The sequence below is a fragment of the Esox lucius genome, chromosome 13 (assembly GCF_011004845.1).
Source record: "Esox lucius isolate fEsoLuc1 chromosome 13, fEsoLuc1.pri, whole genome shotgun sequence".
NCBI lineage: Eukaryota > Metazoa > Chordata > Actinopteri > Esociformes > Esocidae > Esox > Esox lucius.
In genome coordinates this window covers 13589533-13607971 of record NC_047581.1, presented here as the reverse complement: position 1 = coordinate 13607971, position 18439 = coordinate 13589533, and the positions used below count along the sequence as shown (strand labels likewise).

Genomic DNA, 18439 nt, shown 5'->3' with positions numbered 1-18439 from the left:
TGAATTCTTTATGATGCACTTCTCAGGATGTCAAAGTTTTTTGCATAATCTGAGTAATATCACAATATTACGTTAGCTATGCAATTAAAAGTTAGTGATCGATTTAGTTACATGAGGCACAACTATTTTAAGGGACCTGTTTTGACTCGATAGCATTTACAACCAAATGTCCAAAAATCCCTGAATGTGTCTTTATAAAACCCTGTCCCTAACTGAAACTATGCGTTCCATAATCATTGTGGACAGAAATCCCCTGCCGGCTTTTTGTATGTTACACACATCGTAGCATAGAAAACAAACTGTCAGTATTTTACAGACACATTACTTTTCCTTCACACCCCTTTTGTAATACATTGTTTAACTCAAATGCACAGTTAATGGAACTGTCTAATATACTGGGGGGGAAAACTGAAAGTACCACAATTCTCAAAACAACCCGACTTTTCACAGATATTGAACTGCACCACAAATTACTACCATGGTTGTTTAGAAGAGACAGACCTTCGTGTACACATTACATTTTATTGTAACAAAGCAACTTGTACACCTTCAATGTTTAAAACAGATTCTTTTTTACCCAAGAGGTAAAAGAACAAAGGTGATTAGATGTAAATTCCATGAGATAACATGTCATTTTCCATTAAGCAGTGGGGGCCCAAATTTACAAGCAAATTTTTTTTAACGTTTTGTTTTGTTTATTAAAAATGTCATTTCAAATCCTATGGATGTCTGAAAAACAATACACTGAAAATAAAAAAAATAGTTATGGTGTCAAATGCCCACCCTGCCCAACACACTAAGATATCCCGCTATCCTACCCCAGCATTGACCCCCCAAAAATTACAAGAGGTGAATAGGAATGAGCTGGTACTTTCTATCTGTTCACTTTTAACCACACGGGGAGCAACATGATTTGTAGGGATCTACTCCCCAACAAAATTATATAATAAAAAAAAGGAAATAAAAATTAAACAAAAAAAAAGAGGTTTGCTAGCGCTAGGTTACTACACCATGGCTTTAGTTCATTTAATTGCACAACCTTTAACAGGAAGAAAAAGTATATATAAATTGCTATTGGTTTAACCCTACAAGATGGCGTGCTGATTACATTTTTGTACGTTTAAAAATTCTGATGAATGTGGGAATTGGGGTGGTTTGACAATTCACAGGCAGGAAGTTGCCATTGTTTTAGATGAGACAGAAAAACGAAACATGGCACGGACAGGAGAGGCTTCTGAAAGGGGGAGAAGCACAAAGTAAAAAAATCTTGCTCCCAAATATGGGTGGATAACCAAATGGGGGGGTGGGGGGATAGTCATTTTCCGGGTTAGTCATCTTCTGCATCATCCTAAACAAATGGGTGGAAAAAATAATCAATACATTGCAAACAAATATCTATTCTACATATAATCAGTTAGACAAAAGTAAGTCATTTCTTTGGACATACCTCTCCATCATCTCCTTCATCCTCCTCCTCTTCTTCTTCTCCATCATCTTCATCACCTTCCTCATCAATGTCCTCAAGACCTTCCTCATCATCATCTTCATCTCCTTCTCCCTCCTCTTCATCCATATCAGGAACCTGCCAATCAATTTAAAAAAACATTATAAAACAGTAGACACCACATGGGTGACAGTAAACCAAGAACATTCACAAAGTGGCACAATGAGCATAGAAGTCAAACATTTAAGGCTCACTCAAAGTAAAGAACATAAGAGGTCTGCAGGCCCCAAACAACACTAACCAAGTAGTACTGCAGGGGGTTTGGCCAGATGTCGTCCTTGATGACCTCTCCAAGCTCATCTGCCCCAGCATCAGAGTGATCAGTAAACCAAGTAAAGAAGCTCTCTGGCTCTTCATGTTGCCTCTTCCTGCCGGCTTTATTCTGTGTCTGGCTGGAACGCTTTGTCAGGTCCTTCAGAGACATCACAGGGGGATTACAAACCAGCCTAGGAGTGTTTTTATTGTATGGTCAAATAGATACTGACTACAACCCATCAAGCATGAAAACCACAAGGGTACATAGCGTTTCATCACAAATTTGACTGGAACATTTTCTTTTCAGCCAAATGCCATGTGAATAAAATGTACGTTGATTAGGGAAATACCTTTCCTGATTTCCATTTGATTTCTGTTGACTTTGAGGATGGGTCTCCACTCTCATTCAGATGGAACTCTTTGGAAAGGACTTTGTTTTCAAAGTATGGATTTTCATCAAAATACTGTAACAAGTGAAATTAGGTCAATTGTAAGGAGGTGCAGTCATTGATGCAATATCTTGTGAAATTGATGGTTATCTTCATCACTCACAAAATCTATTCTGTAGCCTGATTTGATATCTTCAAACTCTGTAACCTCCACCCTGGTCAGATAGTGAAGTGCCTCCTCGTCCTCCTCCCCAAGAAGGGCAGAAACTAAAGGCAGTATCAAAAGGTAAAAAAAACACCCAAGCATTATAAGTTCATGTGGTAAAGTAACATGACAAAAAAAAAAAAAAAGGATTGTTCGGAAGCTCACCTTGTGGATGGTTGACAAATGTGGTAACCCAGAAGTTAGGGATTTTGGCGATCAGTTCTGACCTCTTCTGAAAGAATGGCTGACGGAGTTTGTTGTATTTCTGTTCTACTTTCAATATCTCCTCACTTGCTTGCTCATTCAGTCTAGAGAAAATAGTTCACATGCATATGAAATCAAACATTACCACACAGTTTAACAAAGACTGGTTTAATTCTGACAATTTAACGTGAGTGGTACCTGTCAATTTCGTTTTGAACTTCATCGATGTGTTCAATAGCTTCCTGTTGCTCTTTTTCTATAAGAAAACCAAACGTCACAAAATATTGCAGTGACATTTCAGTGTATTGGTGGCGGACGTTAAAATCAAAGGGTAAGTACCAACCTCCAGCGCATATACAGTACCAGGAATTAATCAAAGATGCAACTCTAGCATACAAAGTTACGAGCCAGTCTGGTTTAGAAATCGACAATGTCCAAGATGCACTCAGGATTAAAGTTGCAGGGGAGTTGGTAACTATATGCAACCTGAACAAAGGTGTGCCAAATAAGTAGAAATACTATATGCATCATAGTCTTTGCAATACATTACTCAAAAAGGGCTACTTGCAGCAAAAGCATTACCATTTAATATTTTCAGAGTAGCTTGGAAACGGCGTTTCCTGTTAGCTACAGTGAAGGGCCGCGTGGGTTTAATGGGAGATTTCGCATACTGTGCCTCTAACCCCCCCCAATACGGGCAAAGTTGGGTGCCTTGCATTGAGACCATCCCCAAGTTAGACATAACCCGGCATGAAATATAGCTTTCAACAATTCCAATGCAATGGCCTACTACCCGAAAACGGTCGACTCACTAGGTCACCAAGCTAGCCATGTTGCCCATTTCACAATCGCAAGTTAGCTTCATCATGGCGGATGTGCACGACAACAACAAAGTAAGTTAGCACACTAGGCCACGGTTTCATTCAACACAGGGACACAGTACTCAAACGTCAACCAATTCAGCAAAAAAAATAACTACAATAAAACAGTCTTGCAACTGCATTTTCAGTGCCAATGACTAGACATGGGAACGAAAAAAACTGAGTATGCATGCACTGATTAGACAATTAGCTAGCTAAGATATGTTGCTAACTACAGCAGCTAACATGGCCTCCATCATCGGTCTAACGTAGCTAGCTAGGAACGTTAGCAACTAGACAGAACTACGCACTCACGACAGACAATACCCTGTGCACCCGCAACAGGGTAGATTAGCATGAAAAAACACACCAACAAGAAATAGCACACTGTTAACTATTTTGCTTTCAAGCAGCACATTTCAGTATAACTAATAAAGAAAGTGAAAATGGCGGTGAACTGGAGGCCGCCATTCCTTACCGGAGGTCTCGTCCGCTCCGTCATGGTTTGAGTTCAGCTCCTTTTTACTCACTTTTGCCGTCGAGGCCGACATGTTTTTTGTACGCTGTAATAACAGGCTTCGGGAAAGAATACGGCGATTGTTTTTGTGTTCTCCCTGAACAGGAGATTCGTATTTCGACCTACAATCTCGGTGTGCTATAACAACGTGGGTAGCGCTCCTCCACACAATATAAAGCGAGGAAGTCAAGCACATTCACACACACACACACCACAACCAAGCTCAAGACCACTCACGCGCTCCCTTTCATTACGAGCGCGCCTCAGCAAATGGAACCGATTGAGCTCCGCCTCTCGAATAGAAGGTCGCGTTCGTTTGCTCAGACGTCGCCTGTATCAACCAATGGTTGCATCCTAAGTCATCGACTGTGACATGGACTGACATATTGGTCTAACATTATGATAGTAAGCTGATATTTACAATACCAACCCAAGCGATCTAAGATCTGTCAAGCGTCTGCAGCGCCTGTGCAGAGCAACGATGCCCAAATCTACCAGCTAGTTTGTGATGCTTTCTGATAGGCGAGATTAATAAAAAGGGCGGGATTTTATTGAAAAATCATCAACAAAATGTTTGTAACGTTTTGTATTCATTTACATAATCATATAAAAAGCGATTTTGATAGAATTGTATATTGGACACAATTTGCCATTTCTTCTATACCCAGCTGCAAAGGGAAATTACGAATATTACTGATTTCTTTCAGTTGACGTTGGTTATTTAAAAAGTTAAATAAAACCTATGTCACTGACCTTAGTAGCCTGATCTGGTTTTCAAATAGGTCTCAAAGGTAAAGAGAAAATAGCCTGCAGCATTATGCACCATTCATGCATAACTCTCCTGATTTGATGGCCCATAATATTTTGGGTTCCTTGCCAAAGCATAACTTAACCCCATAAATCTTAGCTCATTCTTACACGGGGCTTAATCACATCCCACACTATTAACATAGTGTAAGAAATCTTGCAAATTTACTTTTTATCAGTGTAGATATTTTTCACAATTTTACACTTTGCAATAATCTCTATTAACATGTAAGATTAAGAAATTTGTATAGCCTTTATTTACAAAATTGTTTTGTCCTTCTCTATAAAGAGCCGACTCCCCGGAGCGTTAGATTTATGTCCCAGGCACTCCCTTGTGCTGGAACGGGATTAGCAAAGCTCTTAACTGGATACTCTCCGACTGTCCTGAGGAGAACGGCTCTGTGTTTGTCTTTGGTTGGTGACAGTCAAGGAACATGTGGTTCTGCACTGGCCAATGCTAGCTAGCGTGGGATATCAGCAGCACTCGCAGACTAACAGCAGTGTTGGCACGGCAGAGGGATCTCTGCCACCCCTGCAGGAAGCCTAAACAGAACAACACAGAGATAAAAAAAGAAAGAAAAAAGAGAGAAAGAGAGAGATTTAAAAGCGAGAGATGAGGAGAACAGGATGCAGAGGAGGAGGGATTTTGAAAAGACAACAGAGGTAAAAACAAACACATGCAAAGACTACTCTTTGACCCAATTCACAAAATGTAGAGCAGCATCAAGAGGAACACTGCCTGCTTGACCCTGACAGTTTGCAACAACAGCAGAGGACTTGTGTTTTCAAGGATAGTGAAGGTTCAGGAACAATGTGAGAAGCCCTCCTGTGGCCAAGAAGATGACAAATTAAACATTATTCAGCAAGAAGAGACCAGAGTCCTCAAAGGTTAGTGAATTGCATGGTCATACTATGTTTTTCACCTGATTCAGGCATATTTTCTTACATCCCTTTTCTTACATCGATTTTCAGTTTCACAGTTTTTTGTTTATCTCATTTTTATGAATCAGAGGGACTAACATTGTACTTGTTTTTTGGAGACTTGAATAAACCCAGAGCAGGTTGTGTGCAGGTGTACTTGCCCTCTTTAATGACCCAGCTGTATCACTGGCTGCATCATGGTTTTGGTGTTGTTGTCACTGTCCAGGATCTGGGGATGCTGTCTACCGCTCAGCAGATGCTGCAGGACAGCCGCTCCAAGATCGAGCTGATCCGAATGCAGATTATCAAAGTCACCCAGACCAGTGGTGGGGATGGGGGCGTCAGCCATGGCAGCATCAATCATGGAGGTCAGAGATTCATGGTACAGTCTAGTTAGTGCTGGGCTCATGGCTATAATGTACCATTTAAATACTCTACATATTTGCCCAGAATTTTTTAAATACTATAAGGAGTGAATTGCAGTTTATGTCTTATGTCATGGTATAATTTGTTAGCCAGTTTTGTTTTTTCTTGCTTTTTTATTTGCTGGTGGTATGATATTGGAAAATGTGAGTCTGTTTAATTTGACAACTGTTTTGCCCATGTAAGGATATATTAACATGCTATTACTTTATCTGAACTTGGCTCTGTATCTCTGGCCTGTCCTCTTATGTGTTAATCCCCTGGACATCCATGTAGCTGAGTTAAAATACTATGTCCAGAGGGAAACAGAGGTGGTGAAGATGGCCAGGGATGTGGTGAAGCAGCTCGAGGGGCTTCCATCCCAGGACCAACTGGCCCTCGCTGAGGTGGGCTAGCTAGGCCAAACAGTATTTTTTTTATTTTAAAACAACTGCAACATTAGGATAATTTCATAGAGACTAACAAATGAGTTACTGTAGTTTCAGGGTGTAAAAACACCATAATATTCAGGTTTAGAAAATGTGTTTCTGTGCCTATGCGCTGGATAAAAATATCTACCAGGCTCGGTCCAGAGTGCAAGAGTCATCTCAGAAGCTCGATCTTCTGTGTCTTTCTCTGGAACACCGCCTCGGGGAGTCATTTCAGGAGGCTGTTCAGGAGGCTGTCACCAAAGATGGGCTCCCTACAGCATCTCCTCCCTCTGAGGAACAACAGCAAAATTGTTTACTCTGCTCCCTACCATCATCCACTTCCTCATCCTTACTCAAGCCGGCCGCCCTAACGGGTAATTACTCTCTTCAAAGCGTATAGGACCTTCTAGATTGGTTTATGGATTTAAGATAAAAGCTGAACTCATATTTATATTTTAAGGCTGGTTCTCCCGATAAATACAATATTTTACAGGCACGCTTGTGGTCAGGCTTCTGGGATGTGAGGACTTGTTGAAATCCCCGCCAGGTCTAGGTCAAATAACCAGTGCATTATCAGCTTCGAACAGCCCACCAGATCCTAATGTCTTCAGCCATCCTGTTCACACAGAAGACTGCCCATGTAAGTTACTGCTTCGCTTTTCAGTGCTGTTTTCAACATTTACGCCTCTCCTACCAGGAGTGTGCTGTGTATATGTGGTATTGACTGTCCAGGCAGCACATTACTTTGTGTTGAAGCTGCGGTTGATGTATTTGAATATCCCTAGTACTGTACATTTAAAACCAGATTATTTGAGTAAAGGAAGTACATGAGTGTGATATCTTGACTTTTTGTCACAGTGGAGATAAGTGCGGTATTGAAACTGGATAACAGAGTTGTGGGTCGCACCAACTGGAGACCTGTCAGTAAGCAGGCATGGTGCCAAAGTTTCAGCATCCAACTAGAACGGGTAAGTCGTGTTCGTGTTGTGGGCAATTGATGCAACTGTTTGAGGCAGTGATTTTTCTGAACACCAGGAGGAGCTGTTGTCCTTTGCATAACTGTCTCTTTAGGAACTTTAATTTGTTGTATGTCCTCTGAAAGTGTCTGTCTTGGTCAATTGTAATTCTATGGTTTCTCAGTTGAGAGATTGCGTATGTATTTCATCTGTGGACCCCCACAGTCACGGGAGCTGGAGATCGCGGTCTTCCAGCAGGACTGGAGGGTTATGTGTGCAGTCAAGTACCTGCGTCTGGATGAGTTCCTAGACAACCAACAACATGCATTTTGTTTGAGCCTGGAGCCCCAGGGTACACTGTTTACTGAGGTCTGATTTCTTTGATAGTTCTTAATGTGCCATGGCTTAGCCACAGGGGTCTAATAATCAGATATCCATACTTAGCAAGCCACATGTTTTGTTCTGGTGGCACTGCAGATTACGTTTGTCAATCCTGTGATTGAGCACCAACCCAGACTGAGGCGTCAAAGATGCATCTTCTCAAAAGAGAAAGGTAACTTATCTCACCTGCCTGTGGTCATAGATCTAAAAGGCCATGTTTACTGTGAATGATTTTGGATGTTGTGGAGCTCTGTTCCTTTTCCTCCACTCAGGGAAGAACTTCCTTCGTGCCGCCCAGATGAACATGAACTTTGCCACATGGGGCCATTTAATGATGAGTATCCTGCCTCAGTGCAGCTCCTTCACCACTTTGAGTCCTTCTACTTCCTCTGATACGGTGGTCCACCCCCCACCTTTTACCCAGAAGGCCACTCCAGCAACCCCGCTACTGCCGGGGTGAGAGAATGTGTGCATTGAGAGCTTTGTGTCGCTAAGAACAGTGTGAAACAAGCAGTGCATTTCTAGAGACATTTGGTTATGGGAGAGTACTGTATGTGATATCTTTATCGAAGGTTTCCTTGACTATATGACCAGCACAGTGTTTCCCTATCTGCAGGGACGGACCAATGATTAGGTTTAATGTATGTGATGAGGGTTCATCTAAACCATTCAGCACTGACCAGACAAGAATCATCCCAAAAGCACCGAAAACACCACCTAACCCTACGACAGAAAATGTAAATGTCGCTTCCAGTTCCACTTAACAGAAAGTAGTTCATTGTCATTTGGGAAAGTAATGGGCATTGGCAGACCTTTAGGAAATTTTAATTGAATGAATGACTGGTCTTCATGATTCTTGATCTGTCTGTTTTCAGTTATCAGAAGAAAATGACACTAAAGAGAAAAAAAGGCTGCAGATGGAAGATTTCAAATGTATCTCTGTCCTGGGCAGAGGACACTTTGGAAAGGTACAGTATTTTTGCAAACAGAATAATATCACTAGTTTTATATTTATATATTTTACATAAACCATTGTTGTCCATGTTCAATCCATCCAGGTACTTCTAGCTGAGTTTAAGAAGACAGGAAAACTATATGCCGTTAAAGCCTTAAAGAAGAGGGATATTGTAACCCGTGATGAAATGGACAGGTAACTGTTCCTTTTTTCTCTTTTCCAATTTTGTGATGTCCAGTTCATTATTATGGCGCTCCTTCCCAGACAGTGTCAGGTATGCTGTGACCAGGTTTAGAAACCATGTTGCAAATGCACTGTGGTGCAATGATTAAGACCGTTGTTCCCCTAGCGAGATCCAAATTAGTCTTATTAAGAATGTGAGATGTTGTGGCATATACCCTACAATCAGTAGACTTGCTCATCGAACATACAATAGCACAGTAGTGATTACCACAGATTATAACTTATTCACAGCAAGAAACGCTCTCTCTGACAGCCTTATGTGTGAGAGGAGGATCTTTGAGATGATCAATGCATCAAGGCACCCTTTCCTGGTTAACTTGTACGGCTGCTTCCAGACCATTGAGCATGTGTGTTTTGTCATGGAGTACTCACCAGGAGGTGACCTAATGATCCACATCCATAATAACGTCTTCTCCGAGGTGCAGACCAAGTGAGTTTTACAGTGCAATTACACTCTTGCCATTTAAGTTCCATTAGAAAACAAACACGTCAGTGCAAAGTTCTTCTCCTTTGTATTACAGGTTCTATTCAGCCTGTGTTTTACTGGGGCTCGAGTTTCTGCATCAGAAGAATATAGTTTATCGGTGAGTCATGTCTTTGAGTCATTTTGAATAGCAGTGTAATATAACAATGCATAATACATTTCTGGCTTTCATTAACAGCTCCTTTCAATTTGATTGTTATACACAGAGATTTGAAGTTAGACAACTTGCTGATGGATGCAGATGGATTTGTTAAAATAACTGACTTTGGACTTTGTAAAGAAGGTAAAACTATGGTTTATCATATATGACAAGGTTTGTTGTCATTGGAAATATATTGTGATGAGTGTAATACCATTTCTGCTGAATGATTAAAAGACCAATACTGGCTTCAACAATAAATATCATAGCCCTCAGCGATCCCTATTAGAAACTTTCCGTTTATTCAGTGCTGATCCTTATAGCAAACACCCCCCACAAAAATGACATAATGATAATAAGAAACACTATCCACCTGCCGTTGTCCTTACAGGGATGGGCTATGGAGACCGGACATCAACTTTCTGTGGAACCCCAGAATTCCTGGCACCTGAGGTTCTTACTGATGATAACTACACACGAGCTGTGGACTGGTGGGGCATGGGCGTCCTTATATTTGAGATGCTGGTGGGAGAGGTAAGTCATCGACCAAAAGCTCACTCCCTTAAACACAGAATACATTTGAGAGTATTTTAGAATTATTGATACTGTTATTATTTGCAATGTTGGTAATGGTGAACATCACATGATTAAGAGGATTCAATTGATTTTACATGTGTTTTGTAATGAAAGCCTATTGGATACCTGTTCTTAATCAAGACAAGATCGCAAACTTAGGTTGAGAAGATACTTTAAAATCTGCCTTCAGAGGCCAAGGGATTCATATTAACAGCACAAAGAAATCAACATATACTGCTTAATGGTTACTGGTGTACATATAACAAAATGAAGAATTCACTCTCTCAATCCTATTCAAGTCTCCATTCCCAGGAGAAGATGAAGAGGAGGTGTTTGACAGTATAGTTAATAATGATGTTCAATACCCCGGAGGCCTCACTCCAGACTCCATGTCCATCATTCAAAAGGTAACAGCAATCCCCTTCCTCTGCTAATTTGGTTTCTAATGCTGGTTTTTAGGAACCATTGAGAGATTTATAATGAATATGTGTGTCCATGCTATGTCCATGCTAACTGTAAGTGGCTCTGGATAAGAACATCTGCCAGTTGACTAACATTTAAAATGCTGATCCCTAGTCATGCTCCTATTCCCTGCAGCTTCTTAAGAGGAATCCAGAAAAAAGGCTTGGAGCTGGAGAGGGGGATGCAAATGAAGTAAAGGAAGAGGAATTCTTCAAGGTTTAGTGGAAATTTATTTCAGTCATCACTTGTAGAGTTGTTCCACTTCAAATAGCACATGAAAGCAGATTTTGACTCCTGCCATCTCAGATTGTTCTGAATGTTTCTTTTAGGAATACTTAACTCATCTAAATATCTCCACCCACTTTGCTAAGCCTAGCTCAAGACCACCAAAGGGACACCCACAGACCACCACTTTGCTAAGCCTAGCTCAAGACCACCAAAGGGACACCCACAGACCACCAACCACCCTGGGACAGAGTGTACCTCAATTTGTGGGACCCATGAGACCCAGGGTGGCTAAGATGAACTGATGTAAAAAAAATTACAGGAAACCCATTGACTCCTAAATAGACATTGATGTCTGGACCATGTTTATTACATCACTTTCTTCACCAAAGCCAGAGGTATGGTGATTTTCATATGGAAGGGAATTCCCTTCTAACAAAAAACCCACATTTCTCACCATGTGGCAGATTCTGACACCGTCTAGGTGTCAGAATCTGGTCGAGTGCAGCTGTATGATGGTATAATTTCCATCATACAACTGCATGTCAAATAGGATTGACTTGGGGTAATGGGGTCCCTGGGTGGATTTGACAATTTGTTACTGAATGGTAGGAAGACGTTTGGTCTGAATCGGATGTTGAATACTACCTGTATATTAATTGAATGTTATCTGAATTTGATACTATTCAATTTACATTTAAATCATGTTTCTGGCACGCTAACCTGCCCTGTTTTTACTGCACAATCTTAGAACAATCTGAGATGGATGTCATGGCTTGTTGGAATTATACATCAACTTTGTATTTGAGGTAGCTTTTTTGTAATGTAACTCATATGTACTGTATCTGTTTTACAAACAGACTATGGACTGGGATGCACTGCTCGCAAAAAAAATAAAACCTCCATTCCTGCCAAAAATAAGAGAGTCTGTGGATGTCAGTAACTTTGACAGCGAGTTCACGAGTCTCCAGCCAATCCTGTCACCTCCACCCGTTTCCTGTAGCCTCTCTCCGGAGCAGCAGGAAGCCTTCGCAGACTTTGACTTCACAGCCTTGCATGGATGAACCAGGTTTCTGTCAGTGACCAGGTTCCTGTCAGTGACCAGGTTCCTGTCAGTGACCAGGTTCCTGTCAGTGACCAGGTTTCTGTCAGTGACCAGGTTCCTGTCAGTGACCAGGTTTCTGTCAGTGACCAGGTTCCTGTCAGTGACCAGGTTTCTGTCAGTGACCAGGTTCCTGTCAGTGACCAGGTTCCTGTCAGTGACCAGGTTCCTATCAGTGACCAGATTTCTGTCAGTGACCAGGTTCCTGTCAGTGACCAGGTTTCTGTCAGTGACCAGGTTCCTATCAGTGACCAGATTTCTGTCAGTTACCAGGTTCCTGTCAGTGACCAGGTTCCTGTCAGTGACCAGGTTCCTATCAGTGACCAGATTTCTGTCAGTTACCAGGTTTCTGACAGTGACCAGGGTCGCATTAAGGTAATGAAACAGTTGCATGAACATTTTCGTCGCACAACCTTTTCTTAACTGACAACACCTGAATGTGGACCACCCCAGCAGTACATGTAGATGAGGCAGGCTGACCTCACTATCACCAAAAGCCAACAAACCTAACCTATCATCAACAAACCTAACCCAGCAGGACAGAGAATCTCCGCAGGTGGAAAGGACATTGAATGCAACCCTAGTGTTTCTGTGCCATGAATGTGTGTGATGGCTGGTTCTGTGGCTGTTTCATTGTTTAAAGTTCCAGTTGTATCCAAAAAATAAACTGTGCAATGCTCTCTTGATCGGATGAGAGGTCTAACGTGGACGCACTTAGAGCATGCTTTGTGGCCTTGGGTTATTTAGCAATTATCAGACAACGGAGGTACACGCTGCCATTTCTGTACATCACTGTGAGAGGCTTTGCCCACTGCCTTGACTAAGCAAATGAAAGTCTTTTAATTCCTGTAGCAATACAGGCACGTCCTTTTCAAAACCTGACTGTGAAGATGAAAAATTCCATGTTGTCATACTTGGATCCAGTCATTCCATACCAACAACGTGTGTATCTAATAACTACTACTAACATATCTACCTACATGCCAATGTATTCTAGTTATGGTGACTGAAATGTGCATGGCACAGCTGCTGTGGATTTTATTTTGAATTATACGAGAAGGAATAAAGTAACAGCCATGTTTTTCAATAAAACGACAGATTGAGCACTTTTAATGCAATGAAAGAGATCATAGTCAGAGGCCATTTGTTTATGTATAGTAAGTATTTATCTTGCTATTAAATAGTTCAATAGTTGCTGCTAATAATTATGCATTGTCGACCGAATGTTGGTGGTTCGTTTAGGTTGCAAAATTCTAGAAACATTCCTAGTATTCCTCAGTTTCCCAGAAATCCCTGTTGGACGATTCCTGGAATCAGAAGTTATCAGGGAGTTCTGGAAAACGTGTGAATTTTGAGTAAAGCTAGCAGAATTTGCCATCTCTACAAATGTAGTATTGTAAATGACACAAGATTAATAAATATATTCATGGCAATCGTTACTGTTTTGTGTGGCATCTATGTCAATATGAACAGTGAAACCTTTTATTAAATAATAAAAGTAGAAATTAATTTAGTGTATTATAAAAAACAAGTATTAAAGTTACTGCATAAAAGGTTTGTTCAACATCATTCAATCATTTATCACAGTATATTTTTTTCAACATGACAACAACATCTATAGCTAGTTGTCCATCCAAATGTCGACAGACCACCTGTTGTGATTTGTTTATACACATTAATCCCCAACAATTGTGGCTGGTGTAACCAAAACAGGATGTGTTTGTAAAATAAGTTGGTGGGATCTTATTGTGTATTTAAAAGTATGGAGTTTCAGTGGAAAATACATGTTGAAGTGAACTTTAAGACAGTTGGTTATGTTCCACATCAACTAAAAAATGCCTGCAGTTTATTAGGCCAAATATGAAATTAGTTATGTTAAACTTCCCAAAGTTGTAATTGTGCAGTGGGGTATGACCTTGATGCTCGTTTCCTACAGTTATTAAGGGGGTGATTTTGGTCACATGATGTGGGGCTGCAGTTAAATTACTAAAAACAATATTGATCTTATCCATAATACTTTATCCATGTAGCCTACCCACACTGCATTTGTAAGCGATATACTAAAGCACAGGTACATTAATATCTGTTGCCAATTGTAATGAATCCTAGCTAAACTGTAAATCAGTTAAACAAAACAATCTATAAAGATTATATCTACAGAACCATAGACTACAGAAATAACAAAACATACAGCGATTTAAACAGTACATTCTACCTCCGCTTGGTAAAAAATTTATATGATTAGAGATAAAAGAATGAAAGGAATGTCAGAACAGCACAACCCTTAATCCGACATGCCTGGTTTGGGCATGGTGTCAGTGAAGTGAGGTCAGACGTGATTATGTCTCCCTCTGTAGTATACCTGCTCCCACATCACAGTTCGGCACATGCAGAAGAAGTCCCACAGATTACAGAGGATTCCACGATCAAAGGGGTTCTCCTCATCTCCGTAGCTCTTCAAGTAGGAGATCCGGTGGCGGGACATGAATTCCCAGGTGGTGGAATTTATAGAGATCAGATAGAGGTGGCAGCCCAGGAGTAGGACCGCCACCAAGGAAAACACACCAACAACACACAGCGTTGCCAGCAGAAAGCCGTTCACACTCAGCCACAGTTTCCAAGTGATGGCTGTATGGAAGCCTGACCTGAAAGACAAAAACAAGCATTTTTTAACTACACCGCAAAGACAATAACTGATAGCGCTCCTTGTCATGTTAGTCATCTCATTTCACATGTATTCCTTGTTAGTGTTATTGAAATAACTGTATACAGTGTATATCAAAAGCCAGTTAATTATTTTTCAGATACATTTTCCATTTGTTTTGAACTTAAATATACAGAGCCCTACAGAATTACTGACACACTAGGTGCAGTGCGATAGTTCAGTTTTTTATATTTTAATAAAACTCCTTAATAAAAAAAAACCTGTTTTGGCTTTGTCATGAAATCCATTTTTGTACGATGCTCTATTGTAAAACAAAATGTGGAAAAATTAAGGGGTCCTAATAGTTTCCTAACGCAATGGAAAAATTTAAAATAAAAACCTTACAATAACTTGGTTGCATAAGTGTGCACACCCTCTTATAACTGGGGATGTGGCTATGTTCATAATCAACCAATCACATTCACACTCATGTTAAATAGAAGTCATTACACACCTGCCATCATTTAAAGTGACAGATTAATCACAAATAAAGTTTAGCTGTTCTAGTAGGATTTTCCTGACATTTTCTTAGTTGCATCTCAGAGCAAAAGCCATGGTCCGCAGAGAGCTTCCAAAGCACCAGAGAGATCGCATTGTTGAAAGATATCAGTCAGGAGAAGGGTACAAAATAATTTCCAAAGCATTAGATATACCAAGGAACACAGCGAAGACAGTCATGATCAAGTGAAGAAAATATGGCACAACAGAGACAATACCAAGAACTGGACATCCCTCCAAAATTGATGAAAAGACGAGAAGAAAACTGTCCAGGGAGGCTTCCAAGAGGCCTACAGCAACATTAAAGGAACAGCAGGAATTTCTGGCAAGTACTGGCTGTGTGCTACATGTGACAACAATCTCCTGTATTCTTCATAGGAATGGGCTATGGGGTTGGGTGGCAAGACGAAAGGTTTTTTTTTACAAAGAAAAACATCCAAGCCTGGCTGAAGTTTGCAAAAACAAACATCAAGTCCCCCAAAAGCACATGGGAAAATGTGTTATGGTCTGATGAAACCAAGGCTGAACTTTTTGGCCATAATTCCAAAAGGTATATTTGGCGCAAAAACAACACTGCACATCACCCAAAAAACACCATACCCACAGTGAAGCATGGTGGTGGCAGCATCATGCTTTAAGACTGTTTTTCTTCAGCTGTAACTGGGGCCTTAGTCAGGGTTGAGGGAATTATGAACAGTTCCAAATACCAGGCAATTTTGGCACAAAACCTGCAGGTGTCCGTTAGAAAGCTGAAGATGAAAAAGGAAGTTCACCTTTCAGCACGACAACGACCCAAAGCACACATCCAAATCCATAAAAGCATGGCTTCACCAGAAGGAGATAAACGTTTTGAAATGGCCCAGCCAGAGCCCAGACCTGAATACAATTGAACATCTGTGGGGTGATCTGAAGAGGGCTGTGCACAGGAGATGTCCTCGCAATCTGACAGATTTGGAGCGCTTTTGCAAAGAAGAGTCTGCAAATATTACCATGTTATTTTCCCTCCTCAAATATTTCAGTTTGTTTTTCAATTGAATTGTTCACGTTATAGGTCACATTTAAGGTGGAAAAAGTTCTGATATGATTTATCTTTGTCTCATTCTTTTACATCACAAGAACCTGGCATTTTAACAGGGGTGTGTAGAATTTTTATATCCACTGTATAATCTGTTGTTAAGAGAGCAGGTGACAGAAACATTTATTTGCTTTTAACTGCCACGCTCACCAGGAAATCTGCATGGCCCAGAGAAGAGCAAGTAGTTGCACAGTCAGATAGATGATGAACCAGCGGTGGTTTCTCTCGCCCACACAATTATCTATCCACGGACAGTGATGGTCAAACCGCCGAACACAATGTTTACAGGTCTGGCAGTGCTTGGCTCTCATGGGCTGCTGCTTGAGACAAAGGGCAAAGACCAACAAGTCATACCAACAACATCTGAAAACATACGTGGTGACATGGGGTTTCCAAACCTTTCAGACAAAATAAATGAATGCCTTTGACAACGGAAGGTTTTATATTCCTATCTCCTGAATAGTAAATTCACTATCTTGCAATACAGTTGTGTTGTTGTGGTCTGGAGTATAAATCCAGATGCTGAAGAAAGACACGTCAATGATGCAAAGCACCAGTTATAATTCACAGAACTGGGTGCTACATGTGTAGAAATGGGTAGAACTCGAGAAAGGGAAAAAAGACAAGAAAAATTATATATATTTTATTTGGCTACTAGAGTCATGAATGTGAGATTTTCGGGCAGGGGAATTTTAAACAATATTTACATCTGAAGACGGTTTCAAATTCAATGGAAATGTTTAGGACGTTCAGAAAGGTCAACAGGCAATAACTGCTTATGATTGGTGTAGAAAAAAACATTGATCATTGATACTCATAAAACCTTGATTCTATAATCCATGAAGGATTTCTCCCAGTTTCACTAGCAATGCTGAATCACAAGACAGTGAATCCTAGTTTGAGAAACTCTTGTTTATGTAAAGTACATAAGTTATTCCTAATGTAATGATCCATCAGCACTAGACGATACTGTACCTGCTTTCATACCTGTAACAGACAGTAACCACACCGGCGCAGACGAGGACTGGGATTTTGAGGTATCATCTCCTCCAATTCCTCACTTGAGCCCTGTGCACACTCAAACATTTAAAGGCAAATGCAGTGTAATAGCAATAAGACATACATCTTATAGGAAGGTTTTATTGTGTGGGCGAGGGGCAATGGCTCACCTTGGTACTGTCCGACAGAACAAACCCTGGGTCCATCAGAGAGACCGTGAAATACAGCATCACTGAAAGCAGGACCAGCAAGGAAAATGCTACAGGCTTCATCAACTCTCCATTCTCCTCTTGTCTCCGGAGATCTTAAATTAACAGACAAGATATACTACTATGTATGCTACAAGATATATTACATTTTATTTTGACTTTATCTGCACCCAAAACAATCTGCCAACATATCTAATTTCCTGTCAAGTTGAGCAGATTCTGCACTTGCTTTTACTACAACGCTTAAGAAAGGATCTAAAGCATACATGAAAAAGCTTAAGAACACACATTTTGCATCATAATCCCATCCTGAATATCAGCAACAAAAGCACTGTTCCACAATGCCATAAATCGATGCTTGAAAGATGCTGTCTACAGCAATATAGGTTTTATGGTACAGTAAAACATTTCTAATGAAATGTATCATCATTATCTAGAATGTATAACTACGTTAATTATCTAGAAACCCAACAAGTAGAAGGATTTTAACACTACTGTCGTTCTTGCTGCGACTTAATTATATTGCAGAAATAGTGGTTTAGCTTGCACTTGTATTGTTGTGCTAAGGATTTAAGTCTCCTAAGCAGACGGTCTTGCCTGGCAAGCTAACAAAGCCATGTGGCTAACGTTTAGCTGAATGGCAAATTAAATGGTCTCGTCTCGAACAGCATCTTACCGGTGTCATGTAAGAACAGTATCAGTGTAATAACCCATGTTAGAATGACATGTACGGTCCTAATTAGAAAACCAGATCGAAACACGTTTTTAAACATCGTTGCATGACTGAAACTTAGCTAGGAAAGTTACCCATCTTTTAGCTATCAATATTGAATTCCAACTTCCTGTTGTGGAACGGAGTGCCGTAAGTGTCAAATGGAGTACTGTACTAAAATCCCTCTCCGATGAAGAACATACATTTTTCAGCAGGGACAAAAT

The 18439-nt window shown here is 40.5% G+C and overlaps 3 protein-coding genes across 10 annotated transcripts; 1 reads left to right on the top strand and 2 right to left on the bottom strand.

Moving 5' to 3' along the window:
• Positions 1-502: 502 nt before the first annotated feature.
• LOC105014167 (protein SET) lies at positions 503-4221 on the bottom strand. Its single transcript, XM_010876231.5, has 8 exons — positions 3896-4221; positions 2756-2813; positions 2519-2661; positions 2312-2415; positions 2110-2223; positions 1746-1916; positions 1448-1582; positions 503-1348 (listed from the first exon to the last, which is right to left on the bottom strand). The coding sequence occupies exons 1-8, from the start codon at positions 4128-4130 to the stop codon at positions 1328-1330; spliced, it is 981 nt and encodes a 326-aa protein (XP_010874533.1). The 5' UTR covers positions 4131-4221; the 3' UTR covers positions 503-1327.
• An 812-nt stretch (positions 4222-5033) lies between these two features.
• LOC105014232 (serine/threonine-protein kinase N2-like) lies at positions 5034-12704 on the top strand. Of its 7 annotated transcripts, none has more exons than XR_004576695.1 (21): positions 5034-5404; positions 5532-5629; positions 5889-6044; positions 6362-6471; positions 6647-6869; positions 6989-7135; positions 7354-7463; positions 7677-7820; positions 7929-8004; positions 8105-8288; positions 8449-8569; positions 8708-8800; positions 8891-8982; positions 9284-9460; positions 9552-9614; positions 9721-9797; positions 10045-10187; positions 10529-10636; positions 10827-10907; positions 11777-12291; positions 12364-12704. XR_004576695.1 is itself a non-coding variant. In XM_020052980.3 (20 exons), the coding sequence occupies exons 1-20, from the start codon at positions 5355-5357 to the stop codon at positions 11978-11980; spliced, it is 2457 nt and encodes an 818-aa protein (XP_019908539.2). In that variant the 5' UTR covers positions 5034-5354; the 3' UTR covers positions 11981-12704. The 7 variants fall into 7 exon arrangements, 5 of the variants coding, with proteins under 5 accessions (XP_019908539.2, XP_034152303.1, XP_034152304.1 ...); XR_004576696.1 differs by lacking the exon at positions 12364-12704 and adding an exon at positions 11021-11314 and having other exon boundaries at positions 5035-5404; positions 11777-11847; XM_020052980.3 differs by having other exon boundaries at positions 11777-12704.
• Positions 12705-13454: 750 nt separating this feature from the next.
• Positions 13455-18372, bottom strand: zdhhc12a (zinc finger DHHC-type palmitoyltransferase 12a). 2 transcript variants are annotated; one of them, XM_034296415.1, is made up of 5 exons: positions 18180-18372; positions 17465-17598; positions 17283-17372; positions 16446-16612; positions 13455-14663 (listed from the first exon to the last, which is right to left on the bottom strand). In XM_034296415.1, the coding sequence occupies exons 1-5, from the start codon at positions 18274-18276 to the stop codon at positions 14348-14350; spliced, it is 804 nt and encodes a 267-aa protein (XP_034152306.1). In that variant the 5' UTR covers positions 18277-18372; the 3' UTR covers positions 13455-14347. The 2 variants fall into 2 exon arrangements, with proteins under 2 accessions (XP_034152306.1, XP_010874532.1); XM_010876230.4 differs by having other exon boundaries at positions 17283-17363.
• Between the last annotated feature and the right edge of the window lie 67 nt (positions 18373-18439).